Source organism: Onychomys torridus, chromosome 6 (genome assembly GCF_903995425.1).
Source record: "Onychomys torridus chromosome 6, mOncTor1.1, whole genome shotgun sequence".
NCBI lineage: Eukaryota > Metazoa > Chordata > Mammalia > Rodentia > Cricetidae > Onychomys > Onychomys torridus.
The window spans coordinates 121,130,525-121,147,214 of NC_050448.1; the positions used below are offsets into that span (position 1 = coordinate 121,130,525).

At 44.1% G+C, this 16,690-nt stretch overlaps 1 protein-coding gene across 2 annotated transcripts in view; it reads left to right on the forward strand.

Moving 5' to 3' along the window:
- Ddah1 (dimethylarginine dimethylaminohydrolase 1) overlaps positions 1–7,900 on the forward strand; it is a 130,967-nt gene extending 123,067 nt beyond the window's left edge. For both annotated transcript variants that reach the window (XM_036191047.1, XM_036191048.1), the window contains exons 5-6: positions 2,325–2,468; positions 4,862–7,900. In XM_036191047.1, coding sequence (XP_036046940.1) covers positions 2,325–2,468; positions 4,862–4,978 — 261 coding nt within the window. In that variant the 3' untranslated portion in view covers positions 4,979–7,900. The remainder of the gene's footprint in view (positions 1–2,324; positions 2,469–4,861) is intronic.
- The last annotated feature ends 8,790 nt before the right edge of the window (positions 7,901–16,690 follow it).

Consider the following 16,690-nt stretch of genomic DNA (forward strand, 5'->3'; position numbering starts at 1 on the left):
AAAGGAACACTCAGACAGGAAAGGGGAAACCTGGTCCTCAGCTAATGTGGCAAACATTCTTCATGTCTAGCATAAGCCCCTTTGGCTTTTCCGTGAAAAAGAAGGGTTGTTTGTTTATTGTCTACAGTTACTGTCCCGAAGCCCTTTAGAAAGACAGACAGACCGTGGAGCTTTGAGGTTGTACTTTCAGTGAGCTGAACAACGCTGTTCACAGCTCCGTAGCCTGTTCATTATTAAAAGTCATTTCTTTCGGCACGGTTTATAATTTGCCACAAAACGATAACCAAGGAGGCCTTGATAAATTAATTGGAAGGCTTCTCCTGAGGTAGCTCTGGTGATTTTGTTAGGGCGTTTATTTTAAGAGTAACTCTCGGTAGAATTTATCAGTAAATTGCTTCATTTATCTTCAGCATTAAATTATTTCCCCATTAAGAAAATTATTCTTTTCTTCCCAATAATGAAAGAAAAATGAAACTATCTTCAAACTATTCTGGTCTGGCTTGTGACTATTATATCAGTAATTTCTGGAATGCCCCTCTTAGAAGCCAAAATGCATAAAGTTCAGGAAAAAGTGATGAGGAAGAGTGAGGAAAAGCAGATTAGAATTTCAAATAAATACCATCAACTCTAGAAAACTGAAGTAAAGGCTAGAGAAGGAGAGGACTGCTCCTTGAAGAAGCTGATGTGGGGAAGGGACAGGGCAGGAAGGAAGTCTAGTCTCTCACATTGGCACTTCCTGAAGTCCACAACCTTGGAGACTGTAGTGTGTTCCCTTACTGCTACCCGAGGAGTGAGCACTGAAAACGGTCTTTCTGACCTGTAGTCACCCTTGGGCACTCCGGAGTCCCATGGATGGATGGGAGATCTGCCCACCCTGCTCAAGAGGAGAGGAGATCCTAGTGAGAGCTCAGATATGTAGTCTGGCCCTGCTTCTTTCTCTTTCAGTTCATCTTGTGTTTTCTTTTCCTGTGGTTAGAAAGTGCGATGAGCCATCTGTTTACCAAGAATTGAACTACAGACCAATCGTGGGAGCACCCTACCTCAATATATTGAGCCAAAACCTGCTCATGGTTCTTCCTGGTACTTGGGGAATTAAGTCAATGAGCATGGTGGATTTTCTAGGTTTTGTTTTTTTGTGTCTAGGCTTGACTAGGTAGCAGTGATGGTCACATGATATCTTTTTATGGATCTCTTTGAGGTCTCCAGTCACTGGACCGCTCTCTAGTAATCTTCAGTGCTGTCTCAGCTGTGAAGGTTAAGAAAGAGTAGAGTCAGATGGCTAAGAGAGATTTTTTTTTAAGTAGTACAGAATTGGTTTAAACCTCAAAATGGATCAAAGACTTTGGTGTAAGACCCACAGCTTCATAACTACTAGAAGAAAACATGGGCGGTACTTCAAACACAGGCACAGGCTGAGGGAATCCTTCAACTCATCAGAATGTAAAAAGACAAAGCCGGGTGGTGGTGGCACATGCCTTTAATCCCAGCACTGCAGAGGCAGAGCCAGGCGGATCTCTGTGAGTCTGAGACCAGCCTGGTCTACAGAACGAGATCCAGGAAAGGCTCAAAGCTAGAGAAACCCTGTCTCGAAAAACCAAAAAAATAAAAAAAATTTTAAAAAAAACCAAAAAGGCAGGGAAGGAGGAGGGGATTGGTTGGAAAGAGAAAGGAGGTCAGCAGGAGCAGACCACACACAAGGAGGTAATGGGAGTGGTGAGCGTCACTAAAATATATTATTTACATGTATAGACATGTCACAGTGAAATTCCTTACTACATATACTGTATGCTGATAAAACACTAAAATACAAGTTTTGAGACTAAATAATAAGTTCCAAGTGTTTATCCCAGTACCCCACCTTATTCTCAATGTAGTGGAACTACCAACTTATAACCATGATGTCCTAGAAACCTGGGCCTTGACTCTAATGTACACAGAGCAAATTTTGTGTGTTGTGCATGTTTATGGCCACCTCCTAATGACCATTCTGACAATTGTAATGATCTGTCTTCACTAAGGCCAGGGCAGCCATGAATGTCTTCAAACCTCCAGACAGACTTTCTGCACCTGACCATTTTATGTACTGTTGGGAAGTCTTGGGAGAATAAACCAAAATACAGATTAGTTTCAAACCTTACCAACAGAAACAAGCACAAGCTTTCAGAGAACGAGAACACTTGGTTTTCTTCTTCTGGTTCCGGGTGACTAGAGGTGACATCCGGGATATGGCGTGATCTAAGGCAGCCCTTCCAGGTCCCATCCTATGCCTTCCACCGTGTGAGTGTGGGAAGCTCCACTTAAGCCTGCTTTGTTTGTCTTTTTAGATCATGCAACAAATGAGTGACCATCGCTATGACAAGCTCACTGTGCCTGACGACATGGCCGCCAACTGTATATATCTAAATATCCCTAACAAAGGGCACGTCTTACTGCACCGAACCCCAGAAGAATACCCAGAAAGTGCAAAGGTAAAAGCTAGCCTCTCTGGGAACCTTCTCATGGCGCTCCATGAGAACAAAGAGGATGTCCATTTTGCTATAGATATCAAAACCCTGAGACAGCAGAAAGGCTGGTTGAAAGGAACTGCTTATTTACTTCTCCTCCATGCCACTGGTCAGCCGTGCATACACAGTGTGGGATGCTGCTGCCTGCCAGTCAGGGTTGTTCAGATAAAAGCTCCAAGGGTTATAGAGACAGCTTACAGTTCTGACTTTACAAGCACAAAGCCTTGAGTGTAATCCTTAGCACTGTGCACAAGCAAGGTGTAGTGACACACACCTGTAATCCTCTCACTTGAGGCGTAGGAGGCAGAGGATCAGAAGTTTAAACCCGACCTCAGCTATACCATGAGAGTTTGAGGTTACACAAGACCCTGTCTCAAAAAATAAAAATGAAAAAAAAGAACTCCCCGCAAATCTATGCTCTAGCTCCCAGTATGCATCCAGCAGGAGCTACCTTAAGAAAAAAAGTTACTTGCTTGTCAAGGCAGAGGAGCAAAAATGGGTTTTGAAAAGAGGGGACCACACTTCCTAGTGGTAGGAAGATAGAACAGGAAGGCACTCAGCCAACCAAATCGGTCTTTTCTCAGGGCAGTCTTCTGTCTCATTGCTTTTCTCTGTTTCATCATGGAGTACATAACCAGCTCAGTCACTGAGTCTTCTGGGTCTCTTACTTCCAGGCATTCTGAGATCATCTCTGCACAGAGCCATATGACATTTATAACAAGTACTATAGAAGAACATTCAGTGATCATTGACACTGTTTTATGTCCTATGCCTTGAAAATACTGCACATTGTTTTATGCTATTTGCTTGTGAGTATGTGCATGTGTGTGCACATGTGTGCACATATGTGGAAGGCTAAGAACAACATTGGATCTTTCCTCGGGCACTTTTTGTTTGTTTGTTATTGTTGTTTCTTTGTTTTTGTTTTTTGAAACAGAGTCTCTCCCAGGCCTAGAACTCACCAAGTAGGCTAGGCTGACTGGCCAGCAACCCTGGGATCAGGCCGCAGGTCTCCACTGTCCCAGTGCTAAGGTTACAAATGTGCATCACCACACCCAGCTCTGTCTACACGCGACCTTGGCAAAGGTCCTCATGCCTTCAAGGCACTCGCTTTGCTGCCTGACCTGTCCTCCAGCCCTTGCTCTATGTTTTGCGTAGGCAGGACTACATTAGACCAGGTTCATCCTCTAATCATGTCACTCTGTTAGTATAAGAAAAGAGGCTGGGGAATGCAGAGGCAGCTTTGTCCTCTTACCATAGCAGAAGTGTGAACCTAAAGAAAATATAGGACTCCCAGTCCCAGACAAGGACTAAAGTAGCTCCTGGATGAACGATGCATCCTACACTCTTATGTGCTGGGGTTGTTAACAATGCAGGTTCCAGGGCCCCCAGCCTAGAATCTGCAATATGAGCAAGCTGCAAGTCCACACAGCCTACTTTGAGGCCTCATGCCTCCTCAGCCTCACTAATCACCTAGCAACCGAATATCATTAACTGTCTCTCCATTCAGCCATGTGTCCATCAACAGTGGAATAACGTCAGTAACACCCTTGTTCACCAAGGGTCTTTCTAGGTCAGACACCGTGCCAAGTGTGCCTTACACATTGTCTTTAGTCCCTGTGACTGCCCTATAGAGGTGGTGTCCCAGCCTTCCAGAGAGGCGAACAAGCTCAGAAAGGATGTCACTTCACTGAAATGGCAGTAGCACGTTGGTGGGACTGGATATGGAGCCCAGTTGGCTCCTGCACTCTAACGGGTGTGCTGAATTTTAAGGTACATGGTGTTTCTGAAAAAAATCAGGGCAGGTTGTTTTTAAGCAGCATTTTCAAGTAACTTTGTTTTTTTAAAGTGTGTTTTTGATCACAGGAAAAAAATCTGTGGACTGTTAATTAGATGTTTTGACATGTATTTTCCATTACAGTTGAAAGATGCTATAAAATTCACACCTATAATTTAAATACAGCGTGCCCGGCAGTGTGCACTTCACTTACCTGCTGTCACAGTCTTCTATAGAGTTGGTAAGGGAAGGAACACGAAGGTGTTAAGAGTGCATTAAAGATATGAGAGGGAGGTACATCCAAACCAAGCACACAGCCATGGGGTTTGAATTATCACATAATCTAGGAATGGCAGTGGCAGCATAAAGGCAACTCCAGCAACAGCCATGTTAGGAGTTAAAGCAGAGGCTCAGCCGCCAACCATCTGTGGGGTAGGACTGTGGGTGTGTGGACTTGGGCTCAAATGACGGAGAAGCATAGATGTATAGACTGAGTTCATTCTCTGCCCCAGAGAGCAGTGACACAGACCGGGCTCTAACCCTCTTGCTCCCTTTCCCTCTTGGTTCCCTATGTCTGCAGGTTTTTGAGAAGCTGAAGGACTATCTGCTGATCCCTGTGAGCAATTCAGAAATGGAAAAGGTGGACGGTTTGCTCACCTGCTCTTCCATTTTTATTAACAAGAAGACAGACTCCTGAGCCGCAGAGCCGCCTCCCCAGTGGCCAGCAAGGTGGCCCAGGCCAGGCTGATGACTCTGCCCCTCTCCTCTTGTTTTCTTTGACAATCTCCTGTGCCACTGTGCTACTAACTCTTGTTTACAGACAACAAAATTAATTCCGATTTTAACTACTTCATTTTCCACACCCCTTTTCACCTCACGGTGGTACCTAACCTGTAGATTACTAAGTAAATTAAGCAACCTAGAAAATCCAGAACTAACGAATTATTGAAATGTGACTAATAGTGTGGAAACACTCAGTTCAGTGTTTGTGTTATTAGCATGGAAATAGTTTAGTTGCAGGGTATATCTGATCAGCAAGATGAGCAAGGGACCTTTTTTCTTCCCTGTATCATGCATCACATTGAGCTCCTGTGAAATTCCCTGGCCCATAGATTTTTCCCATTCCCCTCCCTTCTAAACTTTAAAGCCCTTTCTTCCAGGTCCTTTCTTTGGCCTTCCCCCTTCTTCCAGTCACCTTGACCTTGGACTTACTCAAGGTCTTGCATTCTGGCTACCATCCTGAAGGTCCACCCCATGTGCACTGTGTGCACTGTGTGCTCCTCCTCTGCCTCGGGGCCACATTTCCTAGCTCTATCAGCCTCCCTTCCCTAGAGAAGCACAGTGCGTCCTCAGCAGAACTGTGGCCAAAAGCAGAGTGCCTGGTTGGGGAATGGGAACCTCACAGAGACACATCCTGACAGGGTTTGCACCAACTGGAATGCTCTAAGAGACAGTTACCACACCTAGGGAGGTAAATTCAGCTGCAAGTGATTGGTATGGGTTGTTAGATCAAGAAGCCTGGAAAAACCCCGAGGGCACATCTTAGAAAGACTGAGTCACATGCTGTGAATTTGCCTCATGACTGTTTCTATAGGAGCATGGAAGAAAGTCTTTCTCTACCCCACCCCACCCCCCTTTTCAGCTTCTTTCTGACTCACCTTGTATCTACCCCTTAGAATCGTCATGATCTTGAAGTCATTTCCTTCAAAAGAGGCATGGCATCTAAAATGATTGTTGATGGTCTGTTAAGAGTCAGAGGGAGCTGCCTCCGCCCATGGTCTAGGAGCACAATCAGGAAATGGTTCCTAAAGTCAACCTCAAACAATGTATTAGTCTCCTTTGAAATATCCATGAATGTTTACTGTGGAATTTGGCTGAACGTTCTTTCCTCTCTAGCCTTCAAATTACACAACTTTTAGCTCTTATAAGGCTGAAACAGGTCTCTTACAGAGAACAATGTCACACCAAAGGAAGAGAGCATTCCTTTCCTTAACGTTGGAAGAACCAGGCCAGGAATATGGTACTTTACAAGGAACAGTGATGACCCAACCAGGCAAATCATCAAATTTCTGGTCACTTCTACCTTGGCCTTGTAGCCTAAGTTTGTCATTCAATATGTAAAGCTGGGAAGACAAAGAAAGACCACTTCAGATCTCTCTCTCCTCTCCTCCCTTTGTGATTGATCAGTGTTCCTTATCTTGGTGAGCAACAGAGAATTGCCTTTACCGCATTCCCCTCAGCAGACGGAAGTGAGTAACCCCTGTGAAAATCAAGGCATCATTTACCACTCATTTTCTTCTCTTTTACATTGTTTTGACAACTCTCTGAAGACGGCTGTTCCATCTCTTCCTTGTTGCCTAACTTTACACTGATATCACATGCAAATATCTAAGTACATCCTGTGAATGAACCATATCTTGGTCACTATCATATTTCAAAACATCTCATCATGGGTGAATAATATGTTTTTTTTCCAGGGTGAATGAATATGAATCACATGCCCAAGTTAATAAAGAAAAATTCTCCTCAGCAATTATGGTTGCCTCTTGGGGTTAAATTTGGCTCTACACTGGCAAAAAGCAGAGATTCTCCCTGTGAGAGGTGACCATCTCAAAACCAACCACAGGAGACCAACCGACTGAGCCGGTTGAGCTAACCTAACCACTTGTGACTGTCACAAATATTCTGTCTATCTTCCTGGTTAAAGAACGTTCAGTTGTTTTGTCAGTTACAAGTGAACAGATTTTTATTGTGACAGTTTCTTCTGCCAAAGGTGGTTGTCCATTCCCCTTTCGTTGGCTTCCCTCTTTCCTTGTCTGTCTTGAGAAATCATTCAGAAGCTATGCCTCTTACCCATCTTAGTCTGCTCTGCTCCATCACAAATTGGGCTGGCTACTTCGGACTCCCCGTGTGTACAATGACAAGAACATTCAAAATACTTGCAGCACAGTAGCTTTGCTTCATTAATGTTCTCATCAGCGTGACGTTATCTCTGAAGAGGAAAGACACCATTACCCAAGATCCTCTCTTGTCCATTGTGGCTTACAAAGATGGAAACACTAACAAAAAAAAAAATGCTTTTTGACATCATAGAGACATGAGGAATTATATTTAAGTAAGTATAAGTCAAGTTAGAATTATTGAGTCAGTATGATTTGGTTTAATGAGAAGATCTAAAAGGAATCCATTATTTGGCACTACGTCTTTAACTGTGGCGGGTTGCTATAGGAATCCATGGCAGATCTCTCTAAAGTGTGTTAATTGCTCTTAAATGCTACTAGGAACCAATTACTAAGGCCATCATCTCTCCATCTCTAAGAAGGGAAAATAAAATAGTCTAGTTTAACAGTGTGGCTAATGTAGGGTTGCATGTCAGTCTTTGTAATTATTCACTCTTTAACATGCTACAGAACCCAGATTTCCATGGGGTGTGATGTCTGTGCTTTTTAACTTCTTGCTTGTTATCTTCTGGGCAATGTATGGTTTTCCAGTCTGTGTGCCAAAGCTACCCATGCCTCCCACAGCCCGTTAGTCCAGAGGAGTTGTGCACCGATACTAGTTTCCCGCCCACTCCTAGTGTATACCAGTCACGACAGAATAAAGTGTGAGCTGTGCTGTGCCCGTGGGGTCCATGTCGTCTTTTACCATGTCACCCAGCTGCCATGCTGGATGGTTTCTCTTTGTTTGTTCATGATGGGAAATAAAAGGGAGTGGCAAGAGAAAGGAGAAGATAGAGGAGTGATATGGTCAAAGTACATGATATGCTTACAAGAAAATGTCTTTATGAAACCCAGCTCTATGTACAGTGAATATACAGCAACAAAATTGCTTTGAAATGAGTTTGGTTTTTCATTTGCCTTACAGTAATCATTTTAAGGAAGTTTGAGGGTTATTTTTATGAGGCTTTTGTATTCCAATAACTTTTTTATCTGAAAGAGCTGTGTTTTATTAAAATAATAACTTAGCTGTAGAAATAAAATCCAAGCAATACAAAAAATACTATTTAAAAAGAGTGAAGATGGGGTAATTTAAAGACAAATACCCAAAATTTCATCACCCATAGGTAACTACTGTTAGCATTTCAGAAGATACCACACATTTATGAATAGATATTAATGTTAATTTTGAATACTTTAACATCCTTGTAATGTTCTGGAGTCTTCTTTGCTCAGCAATAGATTAAAGGCATCTTTAGACCTCAGTAAGGCAGATGTATACAGATCATCAACTGTAACATTTCCCCCAATGTTTCACACAATACAGTTACAGAGTGACTCTTTCTAAATGACACCTTTGTATCACACACATCTGGTATGTTCACATTGCTGTTAGAGCTCATCAGATTGTCAAAATTCGCCACTTTGAAGCTTCCACACAGCCCTGGAGTTAGTTCAGTCCTGTCATATGGGATGCTACATGGCAGTACTCACCAGATGTTCAAAGCAGTCCTCGAACTCCTTGGGGGCGGTGGTTGATCTGCTCATACCTTCTCCATTGATGTACTTACATGAATGCTCTACTATTTAGGTTGACACTGACATTTCCAATAGGGCTAAAATTTGCTCAATGCCAAGTACCATCTCAGCAAACCTGCTCTTGACCCAACAGGAAATGAACCCCACCCCCACTGAGTGCCAGAGTCCAGAGCTCCTCACCCAGGGAAAGGGGGTCCTCTCTATGGGAAGCCTGCATGGCAAGGACTCCCTAACTGATCTTGCTCAAAGCTTTTCAAGTGAACAAACACCTTCTCACAATAAGCTGCAATGTCTAGAAATGGGAACGTACTGAAGAATGCTAGCCAACAGTGGTTTTAGACAAGTGAGCACACACTTAGGAAGTGTCCACCCTTGCCAGGCCCTAAGCCACACCCCTTGTCTTCTGAGAGCTGATTGCATGGGAGGGGCAAGGAAGTAAGACCTCAAGTGCACAGATGTCTGGATTAAACAGCAGGCACCATAAGAACCAGGGGTTGGCCAGGCAGTGATGGCACACGCCTTTAATCCCAGCACTTGAAAGGCAGAGCTAGGTAGATCTCTGCAAGTTCAAGGCCAGCCTGGTGCACAGAGCAAAATCCAGGACAGGCACCAAAACTACACAGAGAAACCCTGTCTCAAAAAACCAAAAAAAAAAAAAAAAAAAGCAAAAGAAAAGTACAAGCCAGATACATTATCAGAGAACCATAGGGTACCTGAGCTGGAGTGGCAAACAGCACCAGGTTACTATGTGAGACTTTCTTTTATGAGTCCAAGAGGAAGAAGACGTGGTTGTTAAGGAGCAAGGCATGACAACTTCATGTTTTGACTGACAGAGTTGTGTTACATAAGGACTTGTTCACTGTGCATGTCTTTTCCCATGATGCATCTGATTTTAATCATATGCACTATTAATCGTATATAGGTATAAGATGATAAATGGAGGTCTTCCCCAAAAAGTTCACTCAGAGGAAGCAGTCATCTTTACTGAGCATATTCCCAAAACCTGTCCAATCTGGACAGGTCTGTTTCTCTTAATTTCAGGACACATTACCAGGTATGTTTGATCACAAAAGAGGAATTACTAAGAGAGCTCTCGGGAAGACCAACATATTTCATGACTTAGGATGAGGTTTACATGCAGTTAGGATGAGGTTTACATGCAGCTAGGATGAGGTTTACATGCAGTCCACGGTTCTTTGCAAGCAGAGGGCCCAGGTTGCAAAGTGTGTTGTATGGAAGGAGGATGTGTGTAGCTCCCACTGAGTGAGGTCCTAGACTGATATGCCATTGCTGTACTTCCTTTCCTCATTGCACTTCCCAGGTTGGGGAGACCCAGAAGACTCCAGGGAGAGCGGGAGTCTGCTCTGGCCTTGCTCTGGCCTCAGCGGTTGTTGCGGGAGCACCAGGGCTCCAAGCTGAAGGAGCAGCTTGCGTGGAAGCACAGCAGGAGCGAATGGTGTTCACTCCGGAAGCAGGTGTTCCTCATATGTGTCACATTGCCTATGGTCTTCAAGAAGGCAGGAGAGTGAGAGTCACAACTCCTGCCTGTGGTGGAATTGTGTTCCCCAAAATATTGTGCATGCTAATAAACTTATCTGGGGCCAGAGACAGAACAGCCACAATATTAAACATAGGCAGTGGTAGCACATGCCTTTAATCCTAGCATTCCAGAGGCAGAAATCCATCTGTTCAAGGATACAGCCAAGCATGGTGACTCATGCCTTTAATCCCAGGGAGAGTTGGTAGAAGGCAAAAAGGTATATAAGGCATGAGGACCAGAAAGTAGAAGCATTTGGCTGGTTAAGCATTCAGGCTTTTGAGCAGCAGTTCAGCTGAGATTCATTCTGGATGAGGATTCAGAGGCTTCCAGTCTGAGGAAACAGGATCAGCTGAGGAACTGGCAAGGTGAGGTAGCTGTGACTTGTTCTGCTTCTCTGATCTTCCAGCATTCACCCAATACCTGGCTCTGAGTTTGATTTTATTAATAAGACCCCTTAAGATTCCTGCTACACCTACCTTCTTGAAGATGGCATGCAGCAAGACAAGGAAGATGAACACTAAAGGCACGAGAGAAGTGATGGGCATGGCAAAAGGGTACTCAGAAGCCTGGAGAGATGGCTCAGCAGTTATGAGCATTGGCTACTCTTCAACAGGACTCAGGTTCAATTCCTAGCACCTCTTGGTGACTCACAATGTCTGTAACTCCAGTCTCAGGGGATCCAGTGCCCTCTGGCCTGTGCAGGTACTGTATGCACATGGTGCAAAGAGATACACATGGTTCACAGACACATATCCAAGCAAAACACCCATAGACATTCAACATGTAAATAAGCTGAAAGAGTGTGCAGGACAGAGGGGTCAAGCAAGTAGATCTATCTAGCTAAAACTGATAAGCATGAGAGCATGGCAAGAATGTGCAGGGTGGAATGTCAAGGGCCCTGCATACTGAGGGCAAGTACTTGGACAGCGCTTGTCGGTCTGTTAGGGTTCCCCCAGGACATTTGTGACACCCAGTGATAGTGGGGCTTGACAACCAGAAACTGAGAAAGACTGGTGCTTCTCTCTGTTTGGTTTCCCCACGTTTAGTTTATTTCAACATTTCTTCTTACATCCAAGTGGAGCCTGAAAGCCAAGCAATTAACTCTTCCTCTATTTGCTCTCCTGAAAAAATAAAAGTAAAAAGATTAATAACGTCTGCCTCCCAACTCCAAAGGGACATTTTCAATGCAAATGAGATAAGGGAACTGATGGCTTCTTTGGAAGGAAGGTATAATATAAATAACATCATCATTATCCTCATTAACTCCTATCACCGCGTGTTTGGATCCCATCAAAATGTCAACTTCTATTTGAAACATCAATCAACCACTCCAGAAATAACTGGGGATTTTCATCATTGATGCTGCCAAACTGACCTGACAGCTTGCATGGTGAATTCACAGGTGTCCTTGGCATAGGATGTGACGGCTCCATCCCCCTATTCCACTAGAAAAGTTGGAATGTTCCTATCTTCTTCCCCCTACAAGCCAATATTTCTATTGTAGGGAAAGCTGGGTTACTTTTAGCACATGGTATCTGGGGTTATCAGCTGTTGGAGACCATTGAGCTGCCAAGTATGCTATTGTCACTATAAATAAAGAAGACTCAAAGGACTATGCCAGGGAGACACTTGGTAGAACACAGACTAGGCTGCCTTGTGACATGAAAACTGTGGTGCATTGCTAGGTGTTGGGAAGCCCCCTCTATTTATACATAGATCCTTCATTTGCTTTATTTTAAGTTCAACATACTTTGGTGTGTTGACATGGGCCACTTTCTCTGTGTGTAGAATGTTTAAAATCTTTCAATTTTTTCATAATTTCAAGTATGCAATGCAGTATTGTTAGCTGTGACCCTATGGCTGATCTTAGCAGTGATCCTATGGCTGATGTTAGCAGTGATCCTATGGCTGATGTTAGCAGTGATCCTATGGTTGATGTTAGCAGTGATCCTATGGCTGATGTTAGCAGTGACCCTATGGCTGATGTTAGCTGTGACCCTATGGCTGATCTTAGCTGTGACCCTATGGCTGATCTTAGCAGTCTTAGCAGTGATCCTATGGTTGATGTTAGCAGTGACCCTATGGCTGATGTTAGCTGTGATCCTATGGCTGACCTTAGCTGTCTTAGCAGTGATCCTATGGCTGATGTTAGCTGTGATCCTATGGTTGATGTTAGCAGTGACCCTATGGCTGATGTTAGCTGTGATCCTATGGCTGACCTTAGCTGTCTTAGCAGTGATCCTATGGTTGATGTTAGTAGTGATCCTATGGTTGATCTTAGCTGTGATTCTATGGCTGATGTTAGCTGTGATCCTCTGGCTGATGTTAGCAGTGATCCTATGGCTGATCTTAGCAGTGATCCTCTGGCTGATGTTAGCAGTGATCCTCTGGCTGATGTTAGCAGTGATCCTATGGCTGATCTTAGCAGTGATCCTATGGCTGATCTTAGCTGTCTTAGCAGTGATCCTATGGCTGATCTTAGCAGTGACCCTATGGCTGATGTTAGCAGTGATCCTATGGCTGATTTTATCAGTGATCCTATGGCTGATGTTAGCAGTGACCCTATGGCTGATGTTAGCTGTGATCCTATGGCTGATTTTATCAGTGATCCTATGGCTGATGTTAGCAGTGATCCTATGGCTGATCTTAGCAGTGATCCTATGGTTGATGTTAGCAGTGATCCTATGGTTGATGTTAGCTGTGATCCTATGGTTGATGTTAGCTGTGATCCTATGGTTGATGTTAGCAGTGATCCTATGGCTGATGTTAGCAGTGATCCTATGGTTGATGTTAGCTGTGACCCTATGGCTGATGTTAGCAGTCTTAGCAGTGACCCTATGGCTGATCTTAGCAGTGATCCTATGGCTGATCTTAGCAGTGATCCTATGGCTGATCTTAGCTGTGACCCTATGGTTGATGTTAGCTGTGATCCTATGGCTGATCTTAGCAGTGATCCTATGGTTGATGTTAGCTGTGATCCTATGGCTGATGTTAGCAGTGATCCTATGGTTGATGTTAGCTGTGATCCTATGGCTGATATAGAACTTGTTCATCTCATATATCTGAAATTTGTACCTCTTGATCCACATCATCAATTGGACTTTAACAATTTCTCCCTTTAAAGGTAGTTTTATGTACCTATTCATGGACAAAAAAAAAAGCTTATTAATAAAAATTTGAGCTCTACCCTAAGAGGACAGCTATCTCCAAAATATAATCAGAATACTACATATTGTGTGTTGAAATGCCCTCTACCCCAGCAAAGTACAATAACTGCTTATTCCACACTGGTCCCAGAAAAAGTTCAGACAGCAAACAAGTTCTATTCCAAGCAAGAGCTCAGCTCTGTAGAAACGTTAGCTTTATTACTTCTGGAAGGAGTTTGTGGAACAAACACTGATTCATGTGCCCAACACAGGTTCAAAATTCCGGGGCAGGATGTGAACAAATCATGTATTTTGTTTGCTGGAGACCCAGATGAGTACATAAGATCCTCTAGGCAAGCACCAGGACAGAAACATCAGGCCTTCTTTCTTGTGCTTTCTTTTGGCTTAAAAATAATGGGAAGACAGAGGGAACATTGTTACTAGGGCAAGACAGTAACAAGTGCCAAGAGCTCTCTCTCCCACTGACTCCAGTACTCAGGAGCTGAAGGTGGAAGAATCACCCCGAGTTCCAGGCCAGCCTGGGCTACCTAGTAAGAACCTATCTTTTAAATAATTTAATTTTAAAATTAATAAAAAAAATAAGGGTGAATTTTAAAAATGGAGTTCAGTAGGAAATGGAATTAACTGTAACTTCAAAGAAGAGTATAACAGTAACTTGGAAGAGTTTCATGAAGATCTTGTTCAGAGTCTAAATGCTAAGGCTATACAAAGGCTGAATGGGATACCCCAAATGCAGCTATCACTCCTCCTAGGCTCAGCAGGCCAAGCACAGGAGATCATGCTACTAAAAGTAAGACAAGAAGGCAGGTCTTGAACACAGCAGACTCCCAAGCAGAGAAGACATGTGGCAGCCCCTTTGTTGTCAAGCTCTGATCTACTGCTCACTCCATTGGCTGCAAGAGGCTACTGAGAGGGTGCAGGTGATGATTCAGGGGTCAGCCTCCCACAACAAAGAGCTGGCAGAGACAAGCAAGAGGGAGCTGGAGAGGTCAGAGGACATCCTCACCGAGCTATGATGAAAAACAAGCCTGTCTCGGGGAGGGGGTGTGAGGTGGCACATTGCCAATACTGTCTCAAAATTAAAATCCTAATTCTTGGCACATTTCTGAGCTGCAGGCCTTTTCTGTGGCTGGGTCCTCCTTCACTCAGTATCAGAAAATGACTGGATCCAAATCAGCTGCAGACCACAAGTGTGGGTAGCCTGGGAGTGAGAGATGATCGTGTCCCAGACCTGTGAGTCCTTTCTCTCGGTAACGAGCACTGTGTTAACTCTGTACTTAGAAGCACCTCATGGGCACTTGGTTCCAAACATCAAGTTGCCATTTTGCAGCTGTTACCAGGACACACGTAGTTGTTTAAAATTCTGAAGTGCCTACCTTTTTCGTTTGACTTCCTGTTTACATCCAGCCTGTGTAGATGGAAACTAGCTGTTTTGATTTTATGTGGTCATATTACTCATGGGGATAAGAGTTTAAAATCAGTGAGGCCCCTTTCCCTGGGGTGTCCATGAGCAGACAGAAGGGCCATGAGTGACAGTGGTGGTAGAGAGTGTCCCAGCCACTGGACATGGCAGCATGAAGAGCCAGGAAGAGTGGAGTCCATAATTAGGCCCTAGGTGACTTTCCAGTCCCCTCTATCACCCCAGACTTCCACACAGACACACACTATCTGCATCTAGCAAATGACAATATTAAGGCCTCTACACTCGGTCTGCAGTCTAAGAATCTACTTTTGAGGGGGAAATGATGAAAATTACTTCTAAAGGAAAAACAACATCTCAAGTCACTGATAGTGGTCGTGATTAGGTAGACCAGATGTTTCTTTAGCTGGAGGGTGCTTGCCGAGCAGGTACACAGCCCCAGGTATGACCTCCAATAGAGAGAGACAGGGAGGGAGGAAAGGAAGAAGAGAGAGAGGAGGAGAGGAACAATGAAAAGGAGAGAGGGCAGCAGGGATGGCAAGGCAGGTGAGGTCAGTGAGCAACTGTGGGATTTGAACCAGCACCACACCCTTTCTTCCCACTCCTAGTTCAATGAGACAGAGCCCCATTGCAACCTGACAGAGTAAGGAACCAGGCTCTCTCAGGATCACACAGCTCCCCAGGTGAAATTTGTCTTCCAGAAGAGGGGCAAGACATGAGTGTTGCCCTGGTCCCAGTCCATCTATTGCTGAGGGGCAAGTGTGGTCAGGAGATGGGGGGATGGTCTTCCTTCACCCAACCCCCTTCAGTAGGGAGGAGGCTGGGCTTTGAGGGGATGGTACTAATAAGAACTGAGGTATCCTTGAACATCTTTGCCCTGCTGGCAAGCCAAAAAGTCCTGAGTCTACCAACTGACCTCCTTTAGCACTCAGCAACAAAACCAGAGTGTCAGAAAACACTGGACAATTCTCCCTGACACACCCCACTCCCCACCCCACCCCTGTCCAGCTCAGACATTTTGTCTAGCAGAATAACCATAAGAAGAAGGAGCTCAGCCCTTTTCTAAAGAACAACTGAGTTCATTTGCAACAGAGTGAACAGCAGTCAAACCATCTCTGTTTGCAGATCATGCAGTCCTTATCCAGAAGATCCTCAAGAACCAGTGAAAAATTATTGAAACTAGCAATTGAGCTCAGCATGTTAGAATGCAAGACCCATATTTAAATGAGGCAGTGGTGTTCCTCTGCACTCAGGATGAACAGAGTTAGAAAGATTAGCCGATTAATACAAGCAGGATAAAGTATATTCTCTGAGAACAGCATGGCATTGCTGAAAGAAATGAAGGAACTGAACAAATGGAAAGACCTTTCTTGGAGTTAAAGAAGGTTAAGCTGTCACATGGGTGCTGGGAATTGAACCTGGGTCTTCTGTTAAGAGCCATCTCTCCAACCTTGAAAATTGGAACTTTTAGTAATTTCTGTAGAAGCATAAGGGTCCCTAAACAGCCAAAACATTACTGAACTGGTGGGGAAGGAGTTGGAGGACTCATGCATCCCAATTTTAAAACTTCAGAAGTAACAAGGCAGCGTAGGATTGCATAAAGATAGACTACAGAGGAGTGATTGACTCGAGAGCCAATAGGGGGAAGAAAAAACTGATACCTCTTGTGGAACATTCCTTTACACTGTGTAAAGATGTGTCACTGTGATTGGTTTAATAAAGAGGTGAATGGCCAATAGCTAGGCAGGAAGAGGTTAGGTGGGACTTCTGGGGACAGAAAGGTCAGGGAAGAAGAAAAAAGGCAGTC